The sequence below is a fragment of the Argopecten irradians genome, chromosome 2 (assembly GCF_041381155.1).
Source record: "Argopecten irradians isolate NY chromosome 2, Ai_NY, whole genome shotgun sequence".
NCBI classification, from domain to species: domain Eukaryota; kingdom Metazoa; phylum Mollusca; class Bivalvia; order Pectinida; family Pectinidae; genus Argopecten; species Argopecten irradians.
This window is the reverse complement of record NC_091135.1, coordinates 41941735-41967740: the sequence shown is the minus strand read 5'-3', so window position 1 is coordinate 41967740 and position 26006 is coordinate 41941735. Positions and strand designations below refer to the sequence as shown.

Below are 26006 nucleotides of genomic sequence, written 5' to 3'. Positions count from 1 at the left end.
ATAATGCTTGTAATTTAATTCCGATCACTCAATCAGGTACTAATGATGCATAAATTTCAGTAAATTTACTTGCTTTTACAATAAAACAAATTGAGTTGTGGCGCATTGATATCTTATCCAATAAGTTTGGCCAATGATTCTACCCCTTTTAAATTCCCTGCAAAAACGTTTTGTACTATGATATATTTATGACGTCATAATACTTGACGTATATTTCTTTCCCTCTATGGAAAAATAACCTCAAAGATCTAGCCAATAGAAATGAGTGTAACATATGAAATTAAATTATGCTGCAGAAATCAGATGAGTGGTATCTTGAAGCAAGTTATGCTGCATAAATCAGATGAGTGGTCTCTTGAAGCAGGTTATGCTACAGAACTCAGATTGGTGGTGTCTTGAAGCAGGTTGTGCTGCAGAAACCAGATAGGTGTTCTCTTGAAGCAGGTAATGCTGCAGAGATCAGATGTTCTAGAAAGTGCAAAGGTGATGAGTCTCATAGCAAGTGAAGCTATGGACTCTATGCAGACAGTCTCTCAAGGAAGTACTGTGCAGACGATATCTTGGGTTATGTTGCAGAGAGTGGGTTGATGGTGGTCTCTCAAAGCAGCTCATGTTGCGGAAACCTGAAGGTGGTTCTAATGGGGCAGGTTAATTGCAATGGTTGGGATATGTTGATTGGGCACAGAGACTCATGCAGTGACTTTAAGGATAGCCTCTCATAGTAGGCTTCGCTACATATGTTTCTGTATACATCTAGATAGAACAGAAGGTCTCTTAGAGAAGTTTTTGTCATATGTACGAACCATTTATTTCATCTTTTTGAAGACACAGTGGTTTGTTTCTCAAGGAAGGCTCTACATGTATTCTATGGGGACAAAAGGAGAAAAGAGTAGTCTCTTAAAAATGTTCTACTGCAGATATGCAGACACATAATGTGTTGTCTTTATTTCAGGTTCTTCTCAATACAAAGAATAAAGGAATACAAATAATGATTGATCAGAACAAGTTGTTCTTTAGGGACATGTGATTTTTTTCTATACAGAGGTTGCAGACAAAATGTGATCTCAAGGGGTAGCTTCTGTTGTTCGTGGTGATTTTTCTGGAATGTTTCAGCAAGACTTTGTATCTATTATACATGATTGTTATAACTGCCAAATTATGTGGCATGAAACCTATAAAATATTCATGGAAGCTTCTTGAAAGCACATTATAAAGTACATGTAAATGCAGAAAGACAGTCATATTTGGAAATATCATCAAAATCTACTATATGACAGTTTCTTCTGGATTTAACTGTGACGTGACATGCAACATCTATATACATAATAATGTAGATACATGTATAACCTTGAAAGCTTTATGTCAGCGGATCTACTTCAGGCACAAAAATGGCTTCTGTGAAATGTACTAGGTACATTGTATACTGCACAGACTTAACACAGATCACTATTACCGTAGTACATGCTTTGTTTTAATTAAAACGGTAATGACACCACTTTGTCAGTAAATGGAGTTATGCTGTGTGAGTGCTGTCACCCACTGGGACAGGTTGTCGTGGTATTTACGTAACAGGAAATAGTTTTGGTAAAGGTCAGCAAGCATTATGGGTTATTATAGTAAAAGTAATGAAAAGAAGCAAGGATGTTTCCAGAAAAGGAAATATTCGTGGCACATTCTGTCAGCTAGGGACTTTGAGTAATTTCTAAATATGGAAGCCGTGTAATGCAGAAATTGATTAATTTGATCAAAGCTCAGCATACCAGTTAATTGTCAGTCTATTATGGCAGATTGCATTGGGGAAATCTACTTGATGGACAATGTTTCCGATGGTATATGGTGTATTGAGTGCAGGATGGGCCATTTTTAGAGAGAAATTTAAGCTGTTAAATAAAAATAAAAGTAATACTGATTACCGACGTGTACGGTAATCAAAGTTATTGAAGCCATTATGGAAGTTTAGTATGTGTCATACGTAAGGTCACAGGAGTTACCCCCCTTTGACAGTAGTAAATAATTTAGAGTTATCTCGCTTTGCATAGGAAAGCATTGTATAGAACGTTATCCCAGCATGCTAAGTTAACATCCGGTCATCGACAGATTAGCAAATAAGAGGCACATGCTTGCAGAGAATTTTAATTTGTACTGATCGGACTTCTTAAGTATGCCAAGAGGTCTTGGAATTAGGAAGCGGCGAGGTCCCGGGGTGGCTTTGTCTCCGCCCCCAGAGAAAAGAAAAGGGGGAAGGCGAGCAGTTCCCCTCCCAAAAAGGACGGAGACCGCCGCTGGCGAGACCCGGAGGGAGACTCCACGTGGTCAGCTGCCAGAGGTACCAGTAGTAGAGCTAGAGGAGGTACAAGTGGAGGATGGGATCACAGGTATGGGCATAGAGCCCGAACCGCAGATGTTATTAAATGTACATGATAATGGTTACAATAATAGCACTACCCCCGAGATCGAAATTATCCCCCTGGAGTCCGACTCCATCGGTGACCATGTGCCCCGGGCTATAAAACAAAAAATCTGGGGTCACGAGTATATAAATTTGGCCCTTCTTTTAAAGGGCTACTCAGAATTGAATGACTTTTGCACTAGTGCGCCGATGGTTGTCGGATCCAGTGGGATGATAGAGACCCGCCCCCCTACTTGTAAAGAAAAAATACCAAATGTGGAGAAATGGACAGATGCTTTCCACATTTATATGTCCATTTATTTGGAAAGATTCCCCGCTAAGGTACAGGAACTTTTGCAGTATGTAAAAACAATACGTGGGGCAGCTTGTCAGGGTGTGCCAGGGGGTTGGCGAGTGTATGATGAGCAATTTAGGGCTCGTCTTAGTCAATCTCCTGGTTTAGCATGGAACCAAATTAATTCAAACCTTTGGCTCCGGGTAATGACCCCTCAAGCCGGTGGAATGGGGAAGAACAATGTGGTCAAGGGAGGTAACAAGGAGTGGGGTGGGAAACATTCCAAGCCATCACCTTGCTTTGGCTTCAATAGGGGTAAATGCACGTATAGTAACTGCAGGTACACTCATGTTTGCAGTATTTGTGCTGCTGACCATAGTGCATTGCAGTGCACTAAGTCTTTTCGGCCCTCAGCTGCAAGTTCCAGTCAAGGAAAAAACCCCCATGGCAGTGTCCAGTCTGGGAAAAACCCCAATAAATAGTGAAAAATTAAAACAGGAATTGCTTGATTACCCAAACCATCAAATCACACAGGAGCTTGTTGATGGTTTTTCAGAGGGATTTCCTTTGCATTATCAAGGTATTAGGGAGGATACTGATTGTTTAAATTTAGGTTCAGTCAGACAGAATGTCAATATGGCCCTTAAAAAAGTTCAAAAAGAGGTGGATCTTGGAAGGGTTGCCGGTCCATTTAAGGAAAGACCTTTACCTAATTTGAGACTTTCTCCTTTGGGTCTGATTCCAAAGAGTACACCGGGGGAGTTTCGTTTAATCCACCACTTGTCACATCCTAAAGATAATTCAGTTAATTCTGGTATCGATTCGGATTTGTGTTCTGTTCAGTATACCAAATTTGATGCGGCGATTGAATTGGTCCAAAATTTAGGTCAAGGGGCTTTATTAGCAAAATCCGATATCAAATCAGCTTTTAGGTTACTGCCAATATCTCCACAAGACTTTGATTTATTGGGATTTAAGCTTCAGGGTTATTATTATTTTGATAAATGCTTACCGATGGGATGTTCATTATCATGCAGCTTATTTGAGAAATTTTCAAGTGCTTTAGAATGGATAGTTCAAAATAAATCAGGAAAACGATCTGTATTACATTATCTTGATGATTTCCTTTTTGGAGGTAAAGCTGGTTCCACCCAATGTAAGGATTTATTGGAATGTTTCTTAGCTTCTTGTGAAAACCTGGGAGTCCCTATTGCTGAGGAAAAGACATTAGGCCCTTGCACTGTGTTATGTTTCCTAGGTTTAGAAATTGATACTGTAAATCTTACAATTAAAATCCCTGCAGCTAAAGTAGTTGAGATTTGTGAGAAGCTAGAAAATGTGTTCTCAAAGCAGAAAGTAACTTTAAGGGAAATGCAGTCGTTGATTGGGGCATTACATTTTGCTTGTAGGGCTGTAAGACCTGGGCGGACTTTTTGTCGACGTCTAATTAATTCAATTAAGGGTTTAACTCAGCCCCATCATCGCATTCGGGTTACTGGGGAAGTCAAGCAAGATATTGAGGCATGGTTATATTTCTTTAAGGGTTTTAATGGAGTTTCAGTGTTTCTAAACAAGGAATGGGAGAGTTCTCAGGATTTGTGTTTGTACACTGACAGCGCCGGGGGCCCAGGAATGGGGTTTGGGGCCTTTTTTAATGGTAAGTGGTGTTTTGGAGTATGGCCAGTCAAATGGCATGATCAGGGCTTAACCAGAAGTATTACACTACTTGAATTTTTCCCAATTTTAGTGGCCATAGTTGTTTGGGGGGAATTACTAACTAATAAAAAGATATTGTTTAGGTCAGACAATACAGGAGTTGTAAGCATCATTAATTCTCTAACATCTAAGTCAGATCTGGTTATGAAACTAGTCCGGTCATTTGTTTTGAGATGTTTAAAATTTAACATATATTGTGTAAATGTTCACATATCCCTGGTGCTGATAACACTGTTGCTGATTCAATTTCACGTTTGCAGTGGGACAGATTCTTCCAGTTAGCTCCAGGCGCAGAACGGGAGCCACATGTGGTGCCAAACCATCTATGGGAAATCTTCAATTAGAAATTGAGACTTTAATTCATGGTAGTTTGTCCAATAATACAAAGCAGGCATACAGTACAGGCCTGTCATCTTTTAAAAAATTCCGAGAGTTATACAGGCTATCTGAGATGTGGCCTGTGCCTATCAATCATTTGCTACAATATGTGGCTTATTTATCTATCAGTGGAGCATCCCCTAGCACTACACAAACTTACTTGTCAGGTATAAGTTACCACCACAAAATTAAGGGGTGGGGGGATCCTGCAAAACAATTTTTAGTACAGAAAGTTATGGAAGGTTATAGGCGTACAAAGGCATCTCCTGATGTGCGAGCTCCAATTACCTTAGATATCTTAAGGAAGATTGTAGGTGCATTACCGTTTGTTTGCACTTCAACATATGAAACAAGTTTATTTCGTGTGGCCTTCCTGTTAGCCTTTTTTGGTTTTATGAGGGTTGGTGAACTTACTAGTACTGCTAATTCAGATCATGCAGTGGGACTATCAGATGTGTCTTTAAATGATCAGGAGGTGACATTAAAACTAACCCACTCAAAAACAGATCAGACAGGTAAGGGTCATATTTTGGTTATCAGTGCTTGTCCAGATTTATCATTGTGCCCGGTTAAGGCAACATCAGCATTCCTTAGGATACGTCCTAAATCTCTAACTCGTGAATTTCTTTGCCATGCTAGTGGAAGGTCATTGTCGCGTTACCAATTTTCAGCAGTTTTGAAGAAAACATTGCAGTTCGCTAATGTCCCAGCTGCCAATTTTAAAACTCACAGTTTTCGCATAGGGGCGGCGTCTGCGGCTTCGTTGCAGGGAACTCCGGATGAACAGATAAAAGTGCTGGGCCGCTGGAAGTCGGCATGTTTTCAGAGATACATACGTATTAGTGCTCCAACATTGTTATGCCGTTAGCTGTTTATTACTGCTTATTTAAGGACATACTTTAATTTACCAGTAGCGTTGTTCGTTTTTGTGTATATGCTGTAATTAATTAGAGTAGGACAGATGCTAATATTGTAAGTTCATTACAGATGTGTGGATCATTGGGTCTTCATTAGTTTATTGGGCAGAGAAGAGGGCAATACAGAGACTGAACAACAACCTTCGTCTTGAGAATATTAAAGTAGACATTACATGGACAGGTATTCGGGGTATGCATTGGCGGGATTTAATCCCTAAGGTCCGTCAGATGTTGTCAGTGAGTCAGGCAGGTCCCCCTTCTATGATGATATTACATTTGGGCTCCAATGATTTAGTTGACCGCCCATGTGCTGAGTTACAAGAGGCAATTGCAAATGATATCCAATTGCTCCACCAGCTATGCCCGAAGACTGTCCTGGTCTGGTCAGATGTTTTGTGTAGGTTGTTTTGGTTTGGGGCTGGGAATTTGAGAGCAGTTGAGAGAAAGCGGGCACGGATAAATAGGAAAGGTAGAAAAGTAGTGAGAGCCTTTGGGGAAAAAAAAAAAAAAAAAAAAAAAAAAAAAAATCATACACCATACAGAAATATCTTTTGATTGTCCAGGCCTGTTTCGTAAGGATGGTACTCATTTGTCTGATATTGGTAATGATATATTTATAACTGATTTTCAATCAGCACTTGAGACATTCGTGAAAACAAATGCTATAGCTTTTTAGCTGCTAAAATTAAAGGGCGTAGGGCATTGGTTGTTGCCAGATTGGGGCAGTAAGCTTTGCTTTCTGTTTGGCGGAATTCTGGCAAGTTGGCGGCAGCATGTGTCAATAAGCAAATTCCCCTTTCATTTTTAAGTGGTACGGGTATCCAGGGTAGGTCTGCTTGGTTTCCCAAGGGACATAACTCAGGAGGAAAAGTGATAAGGGGAGGTAACTCTGCAAGAGATGGATGATAGATCCAAGTTTGGGTGTTGGCTATGGGAGCCATCACAGTGTTTCATAGGCAACTGCTTGGAGCACACCAGCATGGTGTGCTTACACAAGAGTTGTGTTCGCCTGGTTTCCCAGGGAACAGCCCTATAGTGTTGCTGTTTGTTGCTCATTATGCTGGTGGGCATTCAGCTTGGTGCTGTTTGTCGGGTAACCATGCAGGTGAGCATTCAGCAGTTTGCTGTTTGCTGGACACTATGCTAGTGGGCATTCGGCTGGAGATATCAGTCTCTTGTAGAGTTTCAGGTATATATAAATATATATGCTTGTTGGCACATGCTGCTGCTGTCTGGTTCAAAAAATCTGTGGCCGTATCCCAGCAATGAGTTTGTGTTGTTTGTATGGAATAAGGGTCTTGAAATAATACTGATTACCGACGTGTACGGTAATCAAAGTTATTGAAGCCATTATGGAAGTTTAGTATGTGTCATACGTAAGGTCACAGGAGTTACCCCCCCCTTTGACAGTAGTAAATAATTTAGAGTTATCTCGCTTTGCATAGGAAAGCATTGTATAGAACGTTATCCCAGCATGCTAAGTTAACATCCGGTCATCGACAGATTAGCAAATAAGAGGCACATGCTTGCAGAGAATTTTAATTCCCACCCTCCCAACCCCTATTTCTAGTTGACATTCATTGTTTTATTACAGTATTGGTAAAATAACTTGTATGCTGTGCTTAAGCAATATTCTGCTGTTAGTTCTTTTTGTTTCAGTTTTCTCCAAGTCATTATCTGGATATTTGGAAACATATACCTGACAAGGACGTTGTACAGTGTGATTCATAGCGTGCCTTATTTCAGAAATCATTCTGGAGTTGTGTTCGGTTTTGTTGGCTAGTGGACTGTAAGTATTATTGTCTCGTATTAATGGACGATTCATGTGTGAGCTTTTCCTGGTGAGGACATGTTATGCCAGTGTGCTCAACAACAAAAAATTGGTGAAGAGTTAAAATTAAACTGCGCTTACTTTAAAGATTAAAAAGTGTGCAATTCATCAATTAACAACATTGATAGCAAAGTTCATTTGGATTAACAGGACTTTAACAGAAGTGAGTGATACTACATCATCTACATGGGAAAGAATATCAAGTGACTATGATAATTCCATGTTTTGTTTGTTTTCTTTGTCACAGGTTTGCTGTTTTGAATAAATTAGCGGAATTCTGGCAAGTTGGCGGCAGCATGTGTCAATAAGCAAATTCCCCTTTCATTTTTAAGTGGTACGGGTATCCAGGGTAGGTCTGCTTGGTTTCCCAAGGGACATAACTCAGGAGGAAAAGTGATAAGGGGAGGTAACTCTGCAAGAGATGGATGATAGATCCAAGTTTGGGTGTTGGCTATGGGAGCCATCACAGTGTTTCATAGGCAACTGCTTGGAGCACACCAGCATGGTGTGCTTACACAAGAGTTGTGTTCGCCTGGTTTCCCAGGGAACAGCCCTATAGTGTTGCTGTTTGTTGCTCATTATGCTGGTGGGCATTCAGCTTGGTGCTGTTTGTCGGGTAACCATGCAGGTGAGCATTCAGCAGTTTGCTGTTTGCTGGACACTATGCTAGTGGGCATTCGGCTGGAGATATCAGTCTCTTGTAGAGTTTCAGGTATATATAAATATATATGCTTGTTGGCACATGCTGCTGCTGTCTGGTTCAAAAAATCTGTGGCCGTATCCCAGCAATGAGTTTGTGTTGTTTGTATGGAATAAGGGTCTTGAAATAATGTACTACACGTATCAAGTGAAATTTTAACCAGTTTAATTTGGAAATGAACTGTTGAGTAAATCGATTTTAACCAATTTTAATGGAATTATACTGCAATGTAAATTGAAATTTAACCAGTTTAATTGGAAATGTAATGCAATGTTAACTAAAATTTTAACAAGTTAAATTGGAAATGAACTGTTGAGTAAATTGAAAATTTAACCAGATTAATTGGAAATATACTGCCAAGTTAATTGAAATTTTAACTAGTTTAATTGAAAATGTTCTGTAGTAAAATCTATCAAGTGAAATAATGGTTATTCATGCCTACAATATGGGTAGAGAATCAATTGGTTCTACAGTAGGTCTTAATGATCTGCTTCAACCTTTTTGTACTCAGATCCATAAATTGTGTGATAAATTGAATTGCCTTTGTGAACTTTCCGGTTCATCATGCCAAGACATGAAGCATTTGGTATAGTCTAGGATCAGGTGCATCCTCATTAGTAATTGTTTATCAGGTCAGCCATGTTATACATCAACAGAGGGTCAAGGTCAAAGGTGAGGGAGGTTAAAGCTTCCCTTCAAAGAAATGACACTACATGTTAGGAACAATATCAGTTACAGGTCTTATTTCGTGGTACAGAAGATGGTAGTTCAGTAAACCAAGTGAACCCAGTCATTCTGACAAAATATAGTATCTTTATATTATCTGTATGATAGAAGGAGTATATACATACCTGGCCTACTATATGCTTTTTGGAGACAATGTATGAAATGGTCCCTAATGACTCTTGTAGAGCAGCTACCCAAGTGAATCACTCGGCACAATTTTGTATGAACATTTTTAGGTTTCAAATTATTTCATGCATTTAAATGCATATATATAAGAATTCTGTTCAAAGTTAACATACATGGTATACAAATCATTCTTAATATTTACCTTATCACTCACAAAACGTCAATTTCACAAACTCTAGAATTGCTGTGTTCTTTAAAAAGATTGCCAAACTTGTACGTAAAACAAATAGTACCTTGCTGTGGTTTGTATCTTTAGCATGTTGCCTAGAAAGTATGAGATATAACCTTGTCCAATGAAATATATACCAATATGTAAATGATATTTCGCAAAATTTTGACTTCGCCCCATTAGCAGTGATAAGCACCAATATTGTATAGCTCTAATGACGGCATCATTATCTGTCTAGAAGTAGTGACCTTTAGAGCTGCAATATTGCAGTTAAGCCAAAGATAGTACTGTCATGTTTGACAGGCTTCATTGTAGAATATTAGTAACATGTTAAAACAAGAAATCCTCAACAATCCCAAAATGGCAATGATCTATGTGACTGATCTGAAGCTTAGAGGCACATTTTTAATCTAGCATGTCAGCCATGTTTGGCCTACAGGAGTAGCTGCAATGATAAAGTGATCAGACGCAGAGAAAATCAGCGGAGTATATATATCTATGGGGTAATTATTTCTCTCCAGAGTGACATGCTCAAGGTAATGGCAGTGTGAGATACCATGTCTTTATCCTAATGGAGAATACACCTTAGAGCACTACTGTGGCAGGAATATATTACACAGACTGAAGAGACATGAGAGACATGCATAGTGGTCTTAAATATTAGATAGAACATCGACCATGGTAGGGACATAAGTATATATATATATACCGGTAAGTGATGTATTAAACTTCAATTTCAAACAAACTAAAACTTCTGTAATGTTACCCATTAAGTTGTTCAAACAAAATCAACAAGAGCGATTAGATGGAGCTCAAACAATTTGCAAAACTTAAGTCAACAAATATCCTGGAAGTCAAATTATGAACAAAATAAAAACTGTTCAACAAATGTAAAACTGTTCAACCAAAGTGAAATATATTATTTTAAAGTATTTAAGTATTTAATAAAGTCACTCAATTTTTAAAATGAAAATAATGGTTTGTCAAATAAGTCCAACATCAAAAAGAGTTCAAACAAATCGTTGAAAGAAGACCAACTACAGCTAGTGTAATCTGCCTTAGTGTTGACCACCTCTGTGTAAAGACCACCTGCTTATTAAGACCACATTTTTGGGGTCCCATTTGACCATTATATACATGTATGTGACCTGTGTATACAGACTACTTGGCTATAAAGACCATTTTTCCTTTGTCCTTTCTACTTTTGGTGTAACTAATTGTCAATTCAAGACTAAATCAAAATACGTTAATTTACATAAATGAGATAAATTTGTCAACTTGAGACTTTCTGTAGGAAAAATAAGGGTATTATCTCTATGTGATAGAAATCCATGCGAGATTGTAAACTATTGATAACACAGAACATGTAGAGATAAATGTTACCATTAAAACACAAATGCATCATTGACAATGCCATCACACACAGGCATTAGGTACGACGCCCCAACATCTTGCTAAGACACACCGACCATAGCCGATTAACATGTATAAGAATCTGTAAATATTGATTAAATCTATTTCTGGTTGTCATTTGATCTTGACTCTGGAAATTGGATGTTTCCGATGAGCTTTTTTTCCAGGTCAGCTCTGACAGGAGTGATGTCCATATAGAGATATGAGCTGTGACTTCCTTTTTGTGGCAGTGTTTGTTTAATTTAATATTAGGTGGATTTCTGGTAATGTGATTACAAACCTAATGGCTGAAGTCATCAATACTAACATCACTATTACATTAGCAAGCATACCATACAAAACAGTATCCTAGGTCTTAAACTGGGAAAGGTATTATAAAGGCCAGCAACCCTTTCTGGTGTTGCCTTGGTGTTTATTAGGAGGTGTTGGATGCTCCTCCTCTTGGTCTTCCTCTATCTAGGTGGAAGCACTTCAATGTGATGACTACAACCATCACATCTTCTATATTCCAGTGCTTTCTAGCACTGTTGTAATATCCAACCCTTGAATATGCCATAGCAAAACTGAAGGCAGTTTTTGAGAAGACAAACTGACCAATCACACGCCTGTAGAGACTTCCTTTGAAGATTATGTAGAGAGCAATGCTCAACTTCAAAGCCATTCAGTCAACCACAGCGTACTATTAATCTATTCTTTTGATGTACAGCAAATGACCAAACTACCTGTCTCATCTGCTAAGAGATATCCCAGGGGTTGATATTGTGACAGTAATAGTAACCCCTGGAATACCGCGGATGGAGCTCTTTTGCTCTATTGCTGATAATTGAGAGGATGCTTGTTGAAGGTCTCTCTGGTGTGGGAAATAGCCAGCTTGAGAGTCGAAAGCCAATTTGGCCTCTCTCTGGTGTTTGGAAAGGTGGAGGAAGGACATTTCTGTAGTGTGTTGAAGGATTTGTGTGAGGACTGGAGATGGTCTTGGTCCATGACGTATTTGGAATAGGGTAGTGGTGGAAAAGCCATTGGTCCATTTCTTCTGTGTAATTTATCTATGGTGAAGGAGCAATGTGGGGGATTCTAATCATGCTATGGTGGTGTGGCAGGTTTAGTAAGACTAGGCTGGAACGTTAGCATTTCTTGATTTTATAGAAGGGAGGAAGGGAGGGATGGAGCTCAATGAGGTCCATCCTTAGTGTTTGGTAACATCTGAGGAAGTAACATCTGGGGGTGGGAGTGGGTGGGGGGTGAAATCCTTCTTGATTTGATATTATTTATATATCTAAGAGGGAGCAGATGAGGGATAGAGCTCAATGTGGTTCATTTCTGGTGTTTGGAAGCCCGAGGAGGTATTCGAAAGGCTCATACCCTTCTTGTTGCAGAAAATTTGGGATGTTAGAGGTCAGAAGAAATGGAAGCCCTCTGGATATATCTAATTAAAACAAGCTATAACTTGGAATGATACTGGTGGTATTCATATATACATACATTGTGTATTATTACAAGGTTTTATAAAACCACATTTCTATGTACATAAACAGGTCTTCATTAACCTAGATATAAAACACGTAAATTCTGTTCCATATACAAATATAGACAAGCAATATATGGCTTTTTATGTGTAGCAATAAATGAAAACTCAATGTTTTTTATTACTGTTTTTTGGATCAAAATGAAAAATGTATGAATTTTGAATATCTTAACAAAAAGAAATCACAGCGCAGTTCAAAACTGAACCATAGATTTATTGAACTGTGTTAATGATAGAGAATTAGAACATAGGGGAAATCTTCTTAAGAGACCAGGGGAAAATGACAAGTATTTTAGGTTTGTTTCTATATATCTGAATTTTCAGTGAATATTTATTGTTATTTTTATAATTCTATTTAAAAGATGAGTATTTTTGGTAGTAGAAAGCTCAGTCAGGAGATCCTGAAAAACAACCTTTTTGAGGTATTAGAGGACTAATGGTGGAATGTCAGACACCTAACAAAGGCCACCATGGATTACTAATTGACAACTCGATTAATGTGAAAATAAGTTTGTCCTTTAGCTTTAGATAAGCTTGTAGATGTGATATATGAATACAAAGTAAAACTGACCAAAGTGACATCATTGGCCACAGCTCCAACAATAAGACATTTATATAAACTACAAGTTAGATATAATTAAAACCTGCTATACACATACATGTACACAATGTACAAGTACTTGTGTGATTTCTCTATTGAGATAGCATTGTAAGCTTTCACAACAACACACCTGTGTATATGGGAGCTGTGTGTATTGATGGTTTAAGCTCTTACCTGGTGAACTGGAACGTTTTAAATAGAAATTTATCACTTCCTACAGATTTGAAACACCTGTTTATTTCTAAACAATCTGTCAAAACTCTATTAACTGTCACAATGCTTTTAACTTTCACTCTAGCTTCTACATGGAATACTTTGATAAGGTTCAAGGTTACATGCATGACCTCATGTCATGTGCTCAACCATCTGTTACAAATAGAAATAATGGTGAAGAGCAGACGACACTTGTAACTAGATATAAAAAAATATACTATACAACATATACACAAATTTAGGCTAATAAATTGATTGAAATCTATCGGTATCAATGTCAATATGTTTATCGTGGAGAAAATCCTTATTATCAGGTGTTTTTTTTTTTAAATAACTTAAGTTAACCTGTACTAGACTTACCATATGTTTGAAAGTTACATGTGGTAGTTTTCAACAGTTTGCTTTCTGTTATTAACAGTTTACAAGTATATCTATATCTTCATAGCCACATTCAGTTTGTATGAATTTTAATCCTTAGAGTAAATACTGTCAATAACTTTGTATACAGAGGAAATGCCATGAATTTAATCTATAGTACCTTCCTGTCCTGTTAAAGCATTACAAACATTTTATAAAGCTTACCTGACATTGAAGATTTTCTCCACAAATTGTTTCATGAAACTCATACACTCCAGTGTAATGTCGTCTGGCTGACTCTCTATACTGTAGGACGAGCTCCATGAGTTTTCTGACCCCATTGATCCAGTCCGGTGTCGTACCTGGTACCCCCCAAAGTCGTTCTCAGAGGAGTCAACACTGGTTTGTTGATCATACCCGCCCCACTCAGAACTGTCTATACTACTGACACTCTGATCCAGGGAGACTCGCTGGTCCTGTGTGTTGTTATCTACACTGCTGGCCTGAATCTTCTGTTTGTGGTTTGTCAAATCCTTTTCACTTTCCTGGTCATCATCAAATGACATCAGATCCCCTAGAGGAATTAAACTCCTCCGATTCGAACTCTTTGTGTCCGGTTCCACCAATGCACCGACCTGATCTGCAGCTTCATCATTGTGTTCTATGTCCTCCGGGGGCGGGACGTAATCGTCAAAAAGCATTTCGTCCACAGTGCTTGACCTACGCTTTGTCGTCGTAAATTTTGGTGCCCGTGGTCTGGATCCATTTTTGCGGAAAACTTGGTCAGAAGGTGTAGATTTTCCTGAATCTGGGGAAGATATGCTTGGGGATGCTGGACTCTTTATATGTGAAGCACTAATTTTGTGTTTATCGATGCTATTTGATTGGTCAACATGAACGTCTGCTACCACCTGATGGTTATTCCCGTTATTATATTGAACGCTATCCTTTTCATTAAGTTCATTTGCACTTTTTTCAATAAACTGATGATCAAATTGCGATTCAATTGTATCTCCAGGCATTTTTCCTGTTGGAGAATATAAAGGTTCCTCAAAACTCATATTTATATTTGATACAGAGTGGTTGTCAGCATTCCCACTGCTGTCAGAGTACCCTGAAGAACTGTCATGGCGATCGCGGCCATATTGAATTTGAACACTGGGGTTTATAGTTGAGGCAAAAGAACTTACAGATTTTGTATCATAATTATCATGATCAGGAAACAGCATATCTTTTGATTTCTCACTCGTAGGGGTGGGAAGAAATGTAGGGCTATTTTCACCACTGCTAGAGTCATAACTACTGCTAGCAGATTTTGTTAAACGTGCCCCCACATTTTCTATCTTTGAAGATATATTGTTCAACAATCCATTCTTTCTAGCAACAACAGAACTGAAAAATCTTGAAGTTCCTTCAGAGATACTTGACGATGAAGATCTCTGTTCCTCATCACTACTCCCGCCTTGAGATAAACGCCGCCGTAGGAAATCCATCTTGACTAAGTGACTATGGTCCAACTGTCTATTCCTTGTAGAGTTGTCACAGCATTCCTTGTGTCATTTCTGTAAACACAAAAAGCACTTCATTGATAAAATAAACATGAAAATCAACTGCAAGAAAGATTACTCATAAATGCATAACAAATAATCAACATTCAAATCACATTGAAGAAATTTCTATTGTAATAGCAAGGTAATATTTCCAAAAGTAAAGCCAGTTACCACAGCTAGTTTTCAGCTACAGCTCACACTTGCCTCAGTAGCCACAGAATCTGATGTTTTCTTACCTTTCACAGTTGTGTAGTAAGTTTGTTTTTATATCTTACCTGGTTAGTACCTATATATAGGTCTATTTGTGAATCTACTCCACAATATTGATTTGCAGAAACTGTTGTGTTACTAATGGAGAGGCAAATGTCCTTGCACAACCTCCATATTACTATTTACACAAAGCAATACTGTATGGACTGCAGCTCTGATTTACTGTTAGGCCATAAAAGCACACAATAAGTTAATGTTAGGGAGAACGGCATGCTGTAGGCACTAATAGTACAAAGGTTGTATAAAGTTCATTGTAACAAGAGGCCCATGGGTCTTAACGGTCACCTGATATTTGATAAAAATATGTTATGTAATATACTAGTCTACTGATGTCTTTTGTTCACGAAAGAGGAACATACATCTAATAGGTCTATTAAACAAAGTTTCATTAAGCTTGGTGCATATTTACTCACATTACTGTGTTCGCAAGATTCAATAATTATTATTGCAAAGAGCATTGACACTCCATAAATCAGTTTGAGTCAAATCAAGCTTATTTTCAAACTTGTTGAAGATATTTCCAATGTTAGTCTATTTGCAAAGTTTCATTAAGCTCGGATCATATTTATTCAAGTTATCATGTACACAAGATTCAATAATTATACTTGCAAAGGGCAATAACTCTGTAAGTTACGATCTAATCAGGTCGATTTTCGAAAATGTTCAAGATCTTTCCAATTTTAGTCTAAATACAAAGTTTCATGAAGCTGAGTGCAAATTTATTCAAATTATCGAATTTACAAGGTCCAATAGCAATTATTAGTGCAAAGGGCAATAACTCTGTAAATTATTGTTGAATCATGCAAATTTTCAAACTTGTTCGAAATTGTTCCAATGTTAGTCTACATTCAAAGTTTCATTAAACTTGGTTTATATTTACTAAAGGTATCACGTTCACAAGGTCCAATAATAATTATAAGTGCAAAGGGCAATAACTCCATAAATTACTGTTGAATCAAGCTGATTTTCGAACTCATTCATGATCTTTCCAATATTAGTCCACCAACAAAGTTTTATTAAGCTTGGTTTATAATTATCTAAGTTATCGTGTTCACAAGGTCCAATGATAATTATTAGTGTAAAGGGCAATAACTCCGTAAATTTTTGTTGAATCACACTGATTTTCAATCTCGTACAAAATCTTTTCAATATTAGTCTACACACAAAGCTCATAAAGCTCAGTTTATATTTACCTAAGTTATCATGTTCACAAGGTCCAATAATAATTATTAGTGCAAAGGGCAGTTACTCTGTAAATTAGTCAAATCACTCTGATTTTTGAAGTCGTCCAAGATCTGTACAATATTAGTCTACATACAAAGTTTCATTAAACTCAGTTTATATCTATTCAAGTTATTACATTCACAAGGAAATGTTAATGAACGGCGCGCGGCGCACGACAACAGACAAAAGACTATTGCAATATAGGTCACCATGACCTATAGTCAGGTGACCTAGAAATTAACATATTCATATAGAAAAAGAACACTTTGTCAGATACAATTATAGTAGAACAGGATAATGGTTCAGAAAATTTTCACCAGAATCATAATTAAATTATTAGACATTGTTTTTACCTTAATTGATCTATGTAAATCGGGACTCTTAATTACTTCATACAAAACAGGGACTCTTCATTGATGCTCACAAAATTTGCAGGATTTTTATTGACTCGTTAGAAATTGAAAATATCATTTGATTCATACAAAATTCAGACTCTCTCAAGTGACTTGCAAAATAAGGCATCTCATCTAGTCTTGATTCAAACAAAATGGAGATACCTAATTCATTAAAACAAAACTTGGCAGATTTTAATGGATTCATCAATTGAGACTCTTATAATTGATTCACATCAAATTAAGACTCTTTTAGTTGACATGCACAAAATAAGACCTTTTAATAGAATCCATACAAAATGTTAATCCTTCTTTTTTTGAATTAAACAATATTGAGACTCTCTGATTGACTTGCACTGACTCATTACTGATTTAAGTACATGTGTAACATCATTTTGGCAAGAACTGCTCTAAAAACTATGTACTGAACAAGCAGCCATGCACTACAGACACCAACCATGTATGAGTATACCAGATAACTGATACATCATCATAGAAATTGACAAAAAATGTGCTAATTGAAAACTAAAATGGAAGCCATCTTGGATGTCACCCTAATTCAATCAATAGCTTCATAATTTCACGACCTTGACCTTGATTTTAAAAGGTCTTTGATGAACTTTCAAACAACCAGATTACTCTCAGATTGCAAATGCAAAGATGATCACCGGAAACCAAACTAGATAAATCAGATTGAGAAAAGACTTTAGGTAGCAATACAGCTTTGCCCGCGGGGAGTTAAATTGTTTCAGGCGAACTGAGTCTCGATCAAGTGTGTAAATAACAATAACATTGTGGGACACAGGAGACCGGATGATCATTAGGACCAAACTCCAGATAAATGTAATACACTGACGCAGTGCAAACACTCCCTGGGCATAACAACATGTACAAAAGTGCTTTTCAACTGCTGCCTTTCAGTTTGCCATTGTACTTTTCTGTTATCATATATAACTTGATAAAGCCCAATAGAGAGCTGCTGATATATTGTATACATACTGACTATTAAAGCAATAATTTTACATTATACATTTATTGCCCTGGCGGTAGGGAGACATGGCATTTTGTTTACCCAAGGCATGTCATATTTCCCGAGGGTATAGCCCGTTTTTCTCGTGCCAGAATACAAGTCTAACATAATCATAATGGCTAGAATTGTTGTTTGCACAAACACTGTTGGGCTTATGTTACAATTATTGTTAAATCATAAATTAGACCTACCATATCTTTCAGCCCAAATCTTTAGCCTGTTACATCATATAAAACTTACATAGTATTATTGTGTTATCTGTATCTTTTATCATTAGAATATTACGAATTTCCTCCGTCAAAGGTAGATGGAAGTGTCTCGGAGAGTTCCTTTACACGAACAACAACTCTTGCTAAACATATGAGGGGCTCCGCATTGGGGAAACATGATTTCTGAACATGACATTCAGAGGGATACACAATGTTTTGTCTCCCGTCACGTGACATCTCTCGACCAATCACCGAGTGTGAATTATGCTGAGGTATAATGATATGTAATATACTGAGGTTTTTAAGGAGCTAAATGTTCATCATCACCTATCTTTATACTGGATTGTATAAAGGCTATTTTCGTTTGTCTAAGTCAATTTTTGACAAACATATATTGAACCATAGGGAGCTCAATACTTTAAAAATGTATAGAACAAACACAAAGGTTTAGCCCAGCAAAAACACTTAAAATACCCTGAGCAGACATCTCATAAATCGTGCCATTATATTTATACTTTGTTGCTCTGTATCCAATGTAAATGACCTTGACCTTCCCCGTTACGATAATTCATTGTATTTTCATTACATGTATTTGAAATTGACCTTGACCTAACTGCAGGTCATATGTTCCTCATTAGGGTTTATATACTTGACCTTTCTTTTCATTTTTCCTTTGGTAAATAACCTTCACCTATTTGGTAATATTTCCCTTAATCCTTGACCTTGACCTACCCTTGTCATATTTCCTCAATTGTATCAAGGTTACTGATCTTTCCCTTATTTGGATCCAATAAACTTGACCTTGACATTACCTTGTAGACTAGAATCTAGTAGAACTTAATGTTCATTAGATTTCTTTATATTAATAACCATGGGTAATAATTCTTCTAAATCAGTCTGATAAGGTATTGTATTGCCTTTATCTTCAGACTGTTGGTGACAAGAAAGCATAATCCCTCGTTCACACCCAATTAATTTTACTGTAACTGAGCCTTTCTCTCATAAAACTGGATGAATCCAGAGGAAACAAGAATTATCTTTCACAGTAGGACAATTTATGCATATTTCATCATCATTACATTCTAAATAAAATCCATAACTGTGCAGCAACCATATCACATGATAAATGAATCCATCAGGATAAAGTTTGCCTTTGCTATCTAAGAAAATTGCTATAATAATATCATACTGCCTTGGTAAACATCTCAATTAAGATGTTACTTAATTGCATGGAAAGATACAAAAATAAAGATTAATACTTTTCCTTATGTAGAGAGTTTAAATATTCATTTGGTGCTTTGTATTTGTGATTAGATAGCAGCATTTAAAGGAAATTTTGTAATTAACACGGAGATACAATTAGAATTCCTTAGATGGGGGTAGATGGTATAATGAATATTGTATTGTCTTAAAAGGTCACATGTCCTTTCATCTATCAGAAGATGTCTTGTAAGCAGTTCCACTGACATGTAATTAACAACATGTACACTGGGATGTAAACTCTATAGGACACCTTTTCAATAGTGCATCTTCATGATCAGTGTGAAGCGACATCAGTCAGAATACACAAATAGCTTTTTCTTATTTAACACTTTATCTTTAGGGTGGTACAATGATGACACAATTTCTCTTGACTTTAGTTGGATTCCATGATTTAGAACCCTGTGACCTTGAATGAAGTTCAAGGTTATTCATTTGAACAAACATTGTAGACCTTCATCCAAGCATGCTACAGGCCCAATACGTGTATAAGGTCTTTGGGTCTCATAGTTAATGATAAGAGGTTTTTTTTACAGATTTTTACCTTTTTGACACCTATGATCTTAAATGAAGGTCAAGATCATCCATTTGAACTGTGTGCTTTCATCAACACTGATAGCTCCTTAATATAAAACAGAGATAAAGAGATATGAAATATAAAGGATATCACAACTGTAGAGCACTAATATGCTAAGCTGTTAATGTCTCTGGGCAAATAATCACAAGCCTTGTATAAATAGTATTATCACATAACTGGTCCATCCAGCCATGTCATACAGCCATGTCAGCTAAGCTGTTGATGTCTCTGGGCAAATAATCACAAGCCTTGTATAAATTGTATTATCACATAACTGGTCCATCCAGCCATGTCATACAGCCATATCATCAATATCGTAAGACACATATGTAATAACACTATTATGACATCACATGTAGTTTTGACATCATAATCTATATATGACGCCGCATGATGGTCTCTGTAAATGGAAACGTCACATCTGAGCCGGATTTCTATTGTTTTATATAGAGACGAAATTCAAAGTTTTAATTATATTTCTACTTCATAAAAGTTTGGTGATAAATAGAATCTTACACTTGAAACTATGTGATATGAAATTTATCAAACTCGTTAAATAATTTGATATGGCACTCGCCTAAAGGCTCATGGCATATCAAATTATTCAACTGGTTTGATTAATTTCATTCCCATAGCCACTCATGTAAGATCCTCTATTTATATATCAGTAATATTCTTAAGTCATCAACGTGGTCTTTAATTCATCGTAACCTCTACAGGAAATTATGCAATTTCTACCTTTTTAAAACTTAAAGTGAAATTGTTTGAAAAACATGTCATTAAAATAATCCTTTTGAAAAGGATGAAACACAGAACCATACCTGAGTATTGTAGTTACCCGAGATCCTAGTATCCACAAATTACTTGTGATAGCAAGGTCTTTCATTACGACTCTGTTCTAAGAGAGTTGACAAAGCAAAATGTGCAGTCTGATAGTTTTATACACCCTTCATTAGAACACAATTCTTAGAAATCTCTCAAACGCTCAACCCAAACAGTTTACATTTAACCTCCCATAGAATAACCAATTTCTCCTTTGTCCTGAACTTGTTCTTAAGAAAATGATTTGGCCACTTTGGTCAAAAGTACCACCAATATCCAGTCAAAAGAATCATCAATGTCTAGCATAAAGAATTACTGAAGTCTAGTCAAAAGAATCACCAATTTCCAGTCAATAGAATTAACGATGTCCAGCGATTAGAATCCAGCCAAAAGAATCACCAATTTCCAGTGAAAAGAATTAACAATGTCCAGTGAAAAGAATTAACAATGTCCAGTGAAAAGAATTAACAATGTCCAGTCAAAAGAATTAACAATGTCCAGCGATTAGAATCCAGCCAAAAGAATCACCAATGTCCAGCCAAAAAATCACCAATTTCCAGTGAAAAGAATTAACAATGTCCAGTGAAAAGAATTAACAATGTCCAGTCAAAAGAATTAACAATGTCCAGCGATTAGAATCCAGCCAAAAGAATCACCAATGTCCAGCCAAAAAATCACCAATTTCCAGTGAAAAGAATTAACAATGTCCAGTGAAAAGAATTAACAATGTCCAGTGAAAAGAATCACCAATTTACAGAATCACCAATTTACAATGTCCAGAAAATCAGAATTGTCCAGCAAAAATGTCCAGTGTGAAAAGAATTAAACGATGATGTCCAGTCAAAAGAACTAACAATGTCCAGTGATTAGAATCCAGCCAAAAGAATCACCAATGTCCAGCCAAAAAATCACCAATTTCCAGTGAAAAGAATTAACAATGTCCAGTGAAAAGAATTAACAATGTCCAGTCAAAAGAATTAACAATGTCCAGTGAAAAGAATTAACAATGTCCAGCGATTAGAATCCAGCCAAAAGAATCACCAATGTCCAGCCAAAAAATCACCAATTTCCAGTGAAAAGAATTAACAATGTCCAGTGAAAAGAATTAACAATGTCCAGTGAAAAGAATTAACAATGTCCAGTGAAAAGAATTAACAATGTCCAGTGAAAAGAATTAACAATGTCCAGTCAAAAGAATTAACAATGTCCAGTCAAAAGAATTAACAATGTCCAGTCAAAAGAATTAACAATGTCCAGCAAATACAATCAAGCCAAAAGAATCACCAATGTCTTGCCAAAAGTACCACCAAAGTCCAGTTAAGAGAATCACCAATATCTGAGCCAAAAGAGTCACCAATTTCCAGCGAAAAGAATCACCAATGTCTTGCCAAAAGTACCACCAAAGTCCAGTTAAGAGAATCACCAATATCTGAGCCAAAAGAGTCACCAATTTCCAGCAAAAAGAATCACCAATGTCCAGCCAAAAAAAATATGTCCAATGTCTCCTTCATCTCAAACTAATGTTCCATAAGAAATAAGTAATCATCGTATATCAGCCCTAAGTGTCATAAACATTTCCTTTATCACGCCTCCCATCTTTCAAGAACTTAAAAGCCAAAGGTCAAATCTAAAAGGTATCTTTATATATACCTACCAGATTTGGACCAAATGTACCATTCTGGAACTACACATTACATTACTGCTAGTTAGACAACACAATACATGTATACTGTATTGGTGATTTAAGAAAGAATCCTTGTAGTAAAATCAATATCACTTAAAATGAAACAAATAGAATGGCTGAGGTCCAATACAAGTCATACCATGGTCATGCAGGTAGTCTTTACTTTTACTTCAACAGTCATTAACCTTTGGCAAAAACAGATTTCTCATCATCTTTAATGCCCTACTCAGTCTCAGTTTGGATACATGATTCTGATAAATGTCAAGTCAAGATAAAATGTCATTCATGCAAATATAGATACATGTACAAATGTCTATGTACATATCTAACTTATAAATAAATCCTGAATGTTAAGGACCTAGTTCTTTAAATTTATATAATTGAAATCATAGCAAGTAGGAGATGAATGTGTAGAGGAATGTGGAATCAGTCTAGCTAATAATACAGACTTTGGTACTTCAGTACAATATGGAATATGGTAAACTTAGAGCAAATTGTAATGCATGTAAATATAGTTCAAATAGTCCGCAGTACAACATTGATTTAAATTCATCATCACCAAAATCACCAAACAAGCAAGGAAAGAAAGCAAGGAAAAGAAGCAAGACAGGAGAAAGGAAGGAAGGAAGGAAGGAAGGAAAGCAAGGAAAGGAAGGAAGGAAGGAAGAAAGTAAAGAAAGCAAAAATGTAACAAAAAGAACCAAAAAAGCAAGGTAAGAAGGAAGCAAGCAAGAAAAGGATGCAAGCAAGGAAAGAAGGCAATCAATGAAAGAAACCAAGCATGTAAGGAGAGGAAGCAAACAAGCAAGGAAGAAAAAAACAAGCAAGAAAAAAAAGCAAGCAATGAAAGAAAGCAAGTAAGCAAGAACTGTAGTGAGAGAAGAATACATGGGTTTAGGACTTCAAATTAAAGACATGAAGTGACACAGACTATATTCAGTCTAGGATTGAAAATAAAGTAATTATAAAGATTATGTTATCTCTTCATTACAAAGTTACACAGTGCACCTTTTTGTGATGATTCTGTTAGCCTTTTCACAAATGTATTCAAATAGGTTCTATTGGTGCCATCACAATAGAAATGTTAAAGGATGTTGGTTTATTATCTGTAAACTTAGATAAGATCAATATAATTATATTTGTTTATCATGTTCTATGATTCATCCAATCAATGATGCACATCATCGAAATGGAAAATCAAAATTTACATCAGTGAATCAGTGTATTGATTCTGGTGGCAAGAAATATCATCACGTGAAACCCAAACAAATATATCATTCACAAAAACCTCCACAAAAGCATATTCTATACAAGCTAGACCCACCAAACCATGAAAGACTGTCTATGAATCATAGACCCATATGGAAAACACTGAACCAAGTAATCACAATCAAGTCAATAAACCAAACATCCAATGACCACCCTCTACTCCAGCACCATAACCAATATAGGCTTCTCTCATCTAAATCAATTCATAACACTACTTGTCACCTCTGCTCATATCGAGTCAGCAGCGTATCATGGATTACCCCAATCAATAGATTCACAGACAATTAATAGCCATACTGCTGAGCAGCACGGGTCGTTAACAAATACGTCAGCATTAGACAATGATTAATTTTGGTAGTCTATATGACGATAATTGGTCGATAAAGCCTCCCTTTATCCAATCACTGATTACAATGTTCTCAGCCAATCAATGATGTTAAAGGCCATCTTTGGGTGCAACTGTTTGTACAAGAACCTATCATCAATCGTTATGCTGTACTGGAACTTAACGAAGCCTGGTCTTGAATGGGAATTAATGAACATCTTAATGTCATGTGTGCAAATAATCTCTAAACTTGTGTGTCAGTAAAATGAAAATGATATTGACTTCTGATACTAGGTTAATGAGAGTATTTATGGACCTCCTTTGGGTAACGACAGTGAAGGCAAATGGTGTTATGTCAACTCATGAGTTTCATAGAAACAACCATTTATAAAGATAATGATAAGTTGCCGCGACACGAAAATTAAAAGTTTAAGGAGCAGTCAGCAGATAAATTCAGGATATAACAGAGACTGGCAAAGTTGATGATTCATGCTCTTTTTCATCTTGGTCAATCTTTGGGAATCAGAATTGTCCTGACAACATGCAATCCTGCAGTTATACATATATATCATATATTCTTGTATATCTTGGGCAAGAACAGAAGACAGATATTGAGGTCCAAAGGGGCAAAAACTCAGATTAAGACGAAAAATGAATCTGATACAAATATAGATGTAGTTTTTATAAAATAAGATTCTTTCATGCCAATTATAGCTGCTGTAAAAGTAATTAAGCTGGCAAGCAAGGTCAATCGGCCAATTCAGTACATTGTGTACTCTGCTTAAAATGGTTCCTGTTGCCACCATGGGAAAATCACAGAAAATGTAGGTTTCAAGCAGTCATACTGGTATATGTTACCTAAAATTCGTAATGTACAAAACATCATCAGAGCTCTCTAATGTATGGAGATAAAAGCACTGGTCTCTGCTACTTTAAGCTGTCTGTCCAATAGGAATTGGCCTGTGTTTGTTTGACCAATGGTCAGTTGTATAAATCACTGTTAAACAGGATGAAAAAGGATTTTGTTCTGCAGCTCCAGTAATTGTCCATTAACAAATGTCATCTATAGTGGAAATAATTGGTGGGGGTACATGTGACTCCATGGGAACTCGTAATAGAGAAATAGGACATATGATGTATACTCCACAGGAACTCCTTCTAGGATCTGAGAATGGCACATACTACATAGGAACTCATATTTTAACAAAACATGTCAGTGAGACATTATTGCCCCATAAGAAATGGGAATAGGATGGGACTGGGCAGACATGTGTAAACACTATTACGTGTAATTTAATGTAACAAGTCATCTCCTTACCATAGCAGGGGTGAAAATAGAGACAAAGTGCCATCCATAACAAGATACTTTTCAATGAATTACCAAGTGATCAGTCCCAGACAATGATACAAGAATTGCTGTGTGATCAGTCCTACACAGTGATAAAAGAAGATACAAGAATTACCTAAAAGAAGATACAAGAATTACCCTGTGATCAGTCCTACACAGTGATAAAAGAGGATACAAGAATTACCGTGTGATCAGTCCTACACAGTGATAAAAGAAGATACAAGAATTACCGTGTGATCAGTCCTACACAGTGATAAAAGAAGATACAAGAATTACCGTGTGATCAGTCCTACACAGTGATAAAAGAGGATACAAGAATTACTGTGTGATCAGTCCTACACAGTGATAAAAGAGAATACAAGAATTACCGTGTGATCAGTCCTACACAGTGATCCTACAAAGTGATAAAAGAGGATAAAAGAGGATACAAGAATAACCCTGTGATCAGTCCTACACAGTGGTAAAAGAGGATACAAGAATTACCATGTGAACAGTCCTACACAGTGGTAAAAGAGGATACAAGAATTACCGTGTGATCAGTCCTACACAGTGATAAAAGAAGATACAAGAATAACCCTGTGATCAGTCCTACACAGTGGTAAAAGAGGATACAAGAATATATATCGTTTG

General features: G+C 36.7%; 2 protein-coding genes across 8 annotated transcripts in view; one reads left to right on the top strand and one right to left on the bottom strand.

Moving 5' to 3' along the window:
• Positions 1–26006, bottom strand: part of LOC138315533 (uncharacterized) — a 263516-nt gene that overhangs the window by 17552 nt on the left and 219958 nt on the right. For 5 of the 6 annotated variants that reach the window (XM_069256626.1, XM_069256629.1, XM_069256628.1 and 2 more), the window contains one exon: positions 13642–14978. In XM_069256626.1, the coding sequence (XP_069112727.1) occupies positions 13642–14909 (1268 nt within the window). In that variant the 5' untranslated portion in view covers positions 14910–14978. Of the gene's footprint in view, positions 1–13641; positions 14979–15241; positions 15519–26006 lie in introns of those variants that run through there. The other variant, XM_069256632.1, reaches the window with a different exon arrangement.
• Positions 1915–8311, top strand: LOC138315530 (integrase/recombinase xerD homolog). Of its 2 annotated transcripts, XM_069256618.1 has the most exons (2): positions 1924–2375; positions 4661–8311. In XM_069256618.1, exons 1-2 carry the CDS (start codon positions 2162–2164, stop codon positions 5644–5646), a joined length of 1200 nt encoding a protein of 399 aa, XP_069112719.1. In that variant the 5' UTR covers positions 1924–2161; the 3' UTR covers positions 5647–8311. The 2 variants fall into 2 exon arrangements, with proteins under 2 accessions (XP_069112720.1, XP_069112719.1); XM_069256619.1 differs by lacking the exon at positions 4661–8311 and having other exon boundaries at positions 1915–3806.

Bases quoted from the DNA above. Each gene is read 5' to 3' on its own strand.
- LOC138315530 (XM_069256618.1), top strand. From the start codon at position 2,162: ATGCCAAGAGGTCTTGGAATTAGGAAGCGGCGAGGTCCCGGGGTGGCT. The intron at 2,376-4,660 runs GTATGGGCATAG...TCACGTTTGCAG, and splicing joins AGTGGAGGATGGGATCACAG to TGGGACAGATTCTTCCAGTT.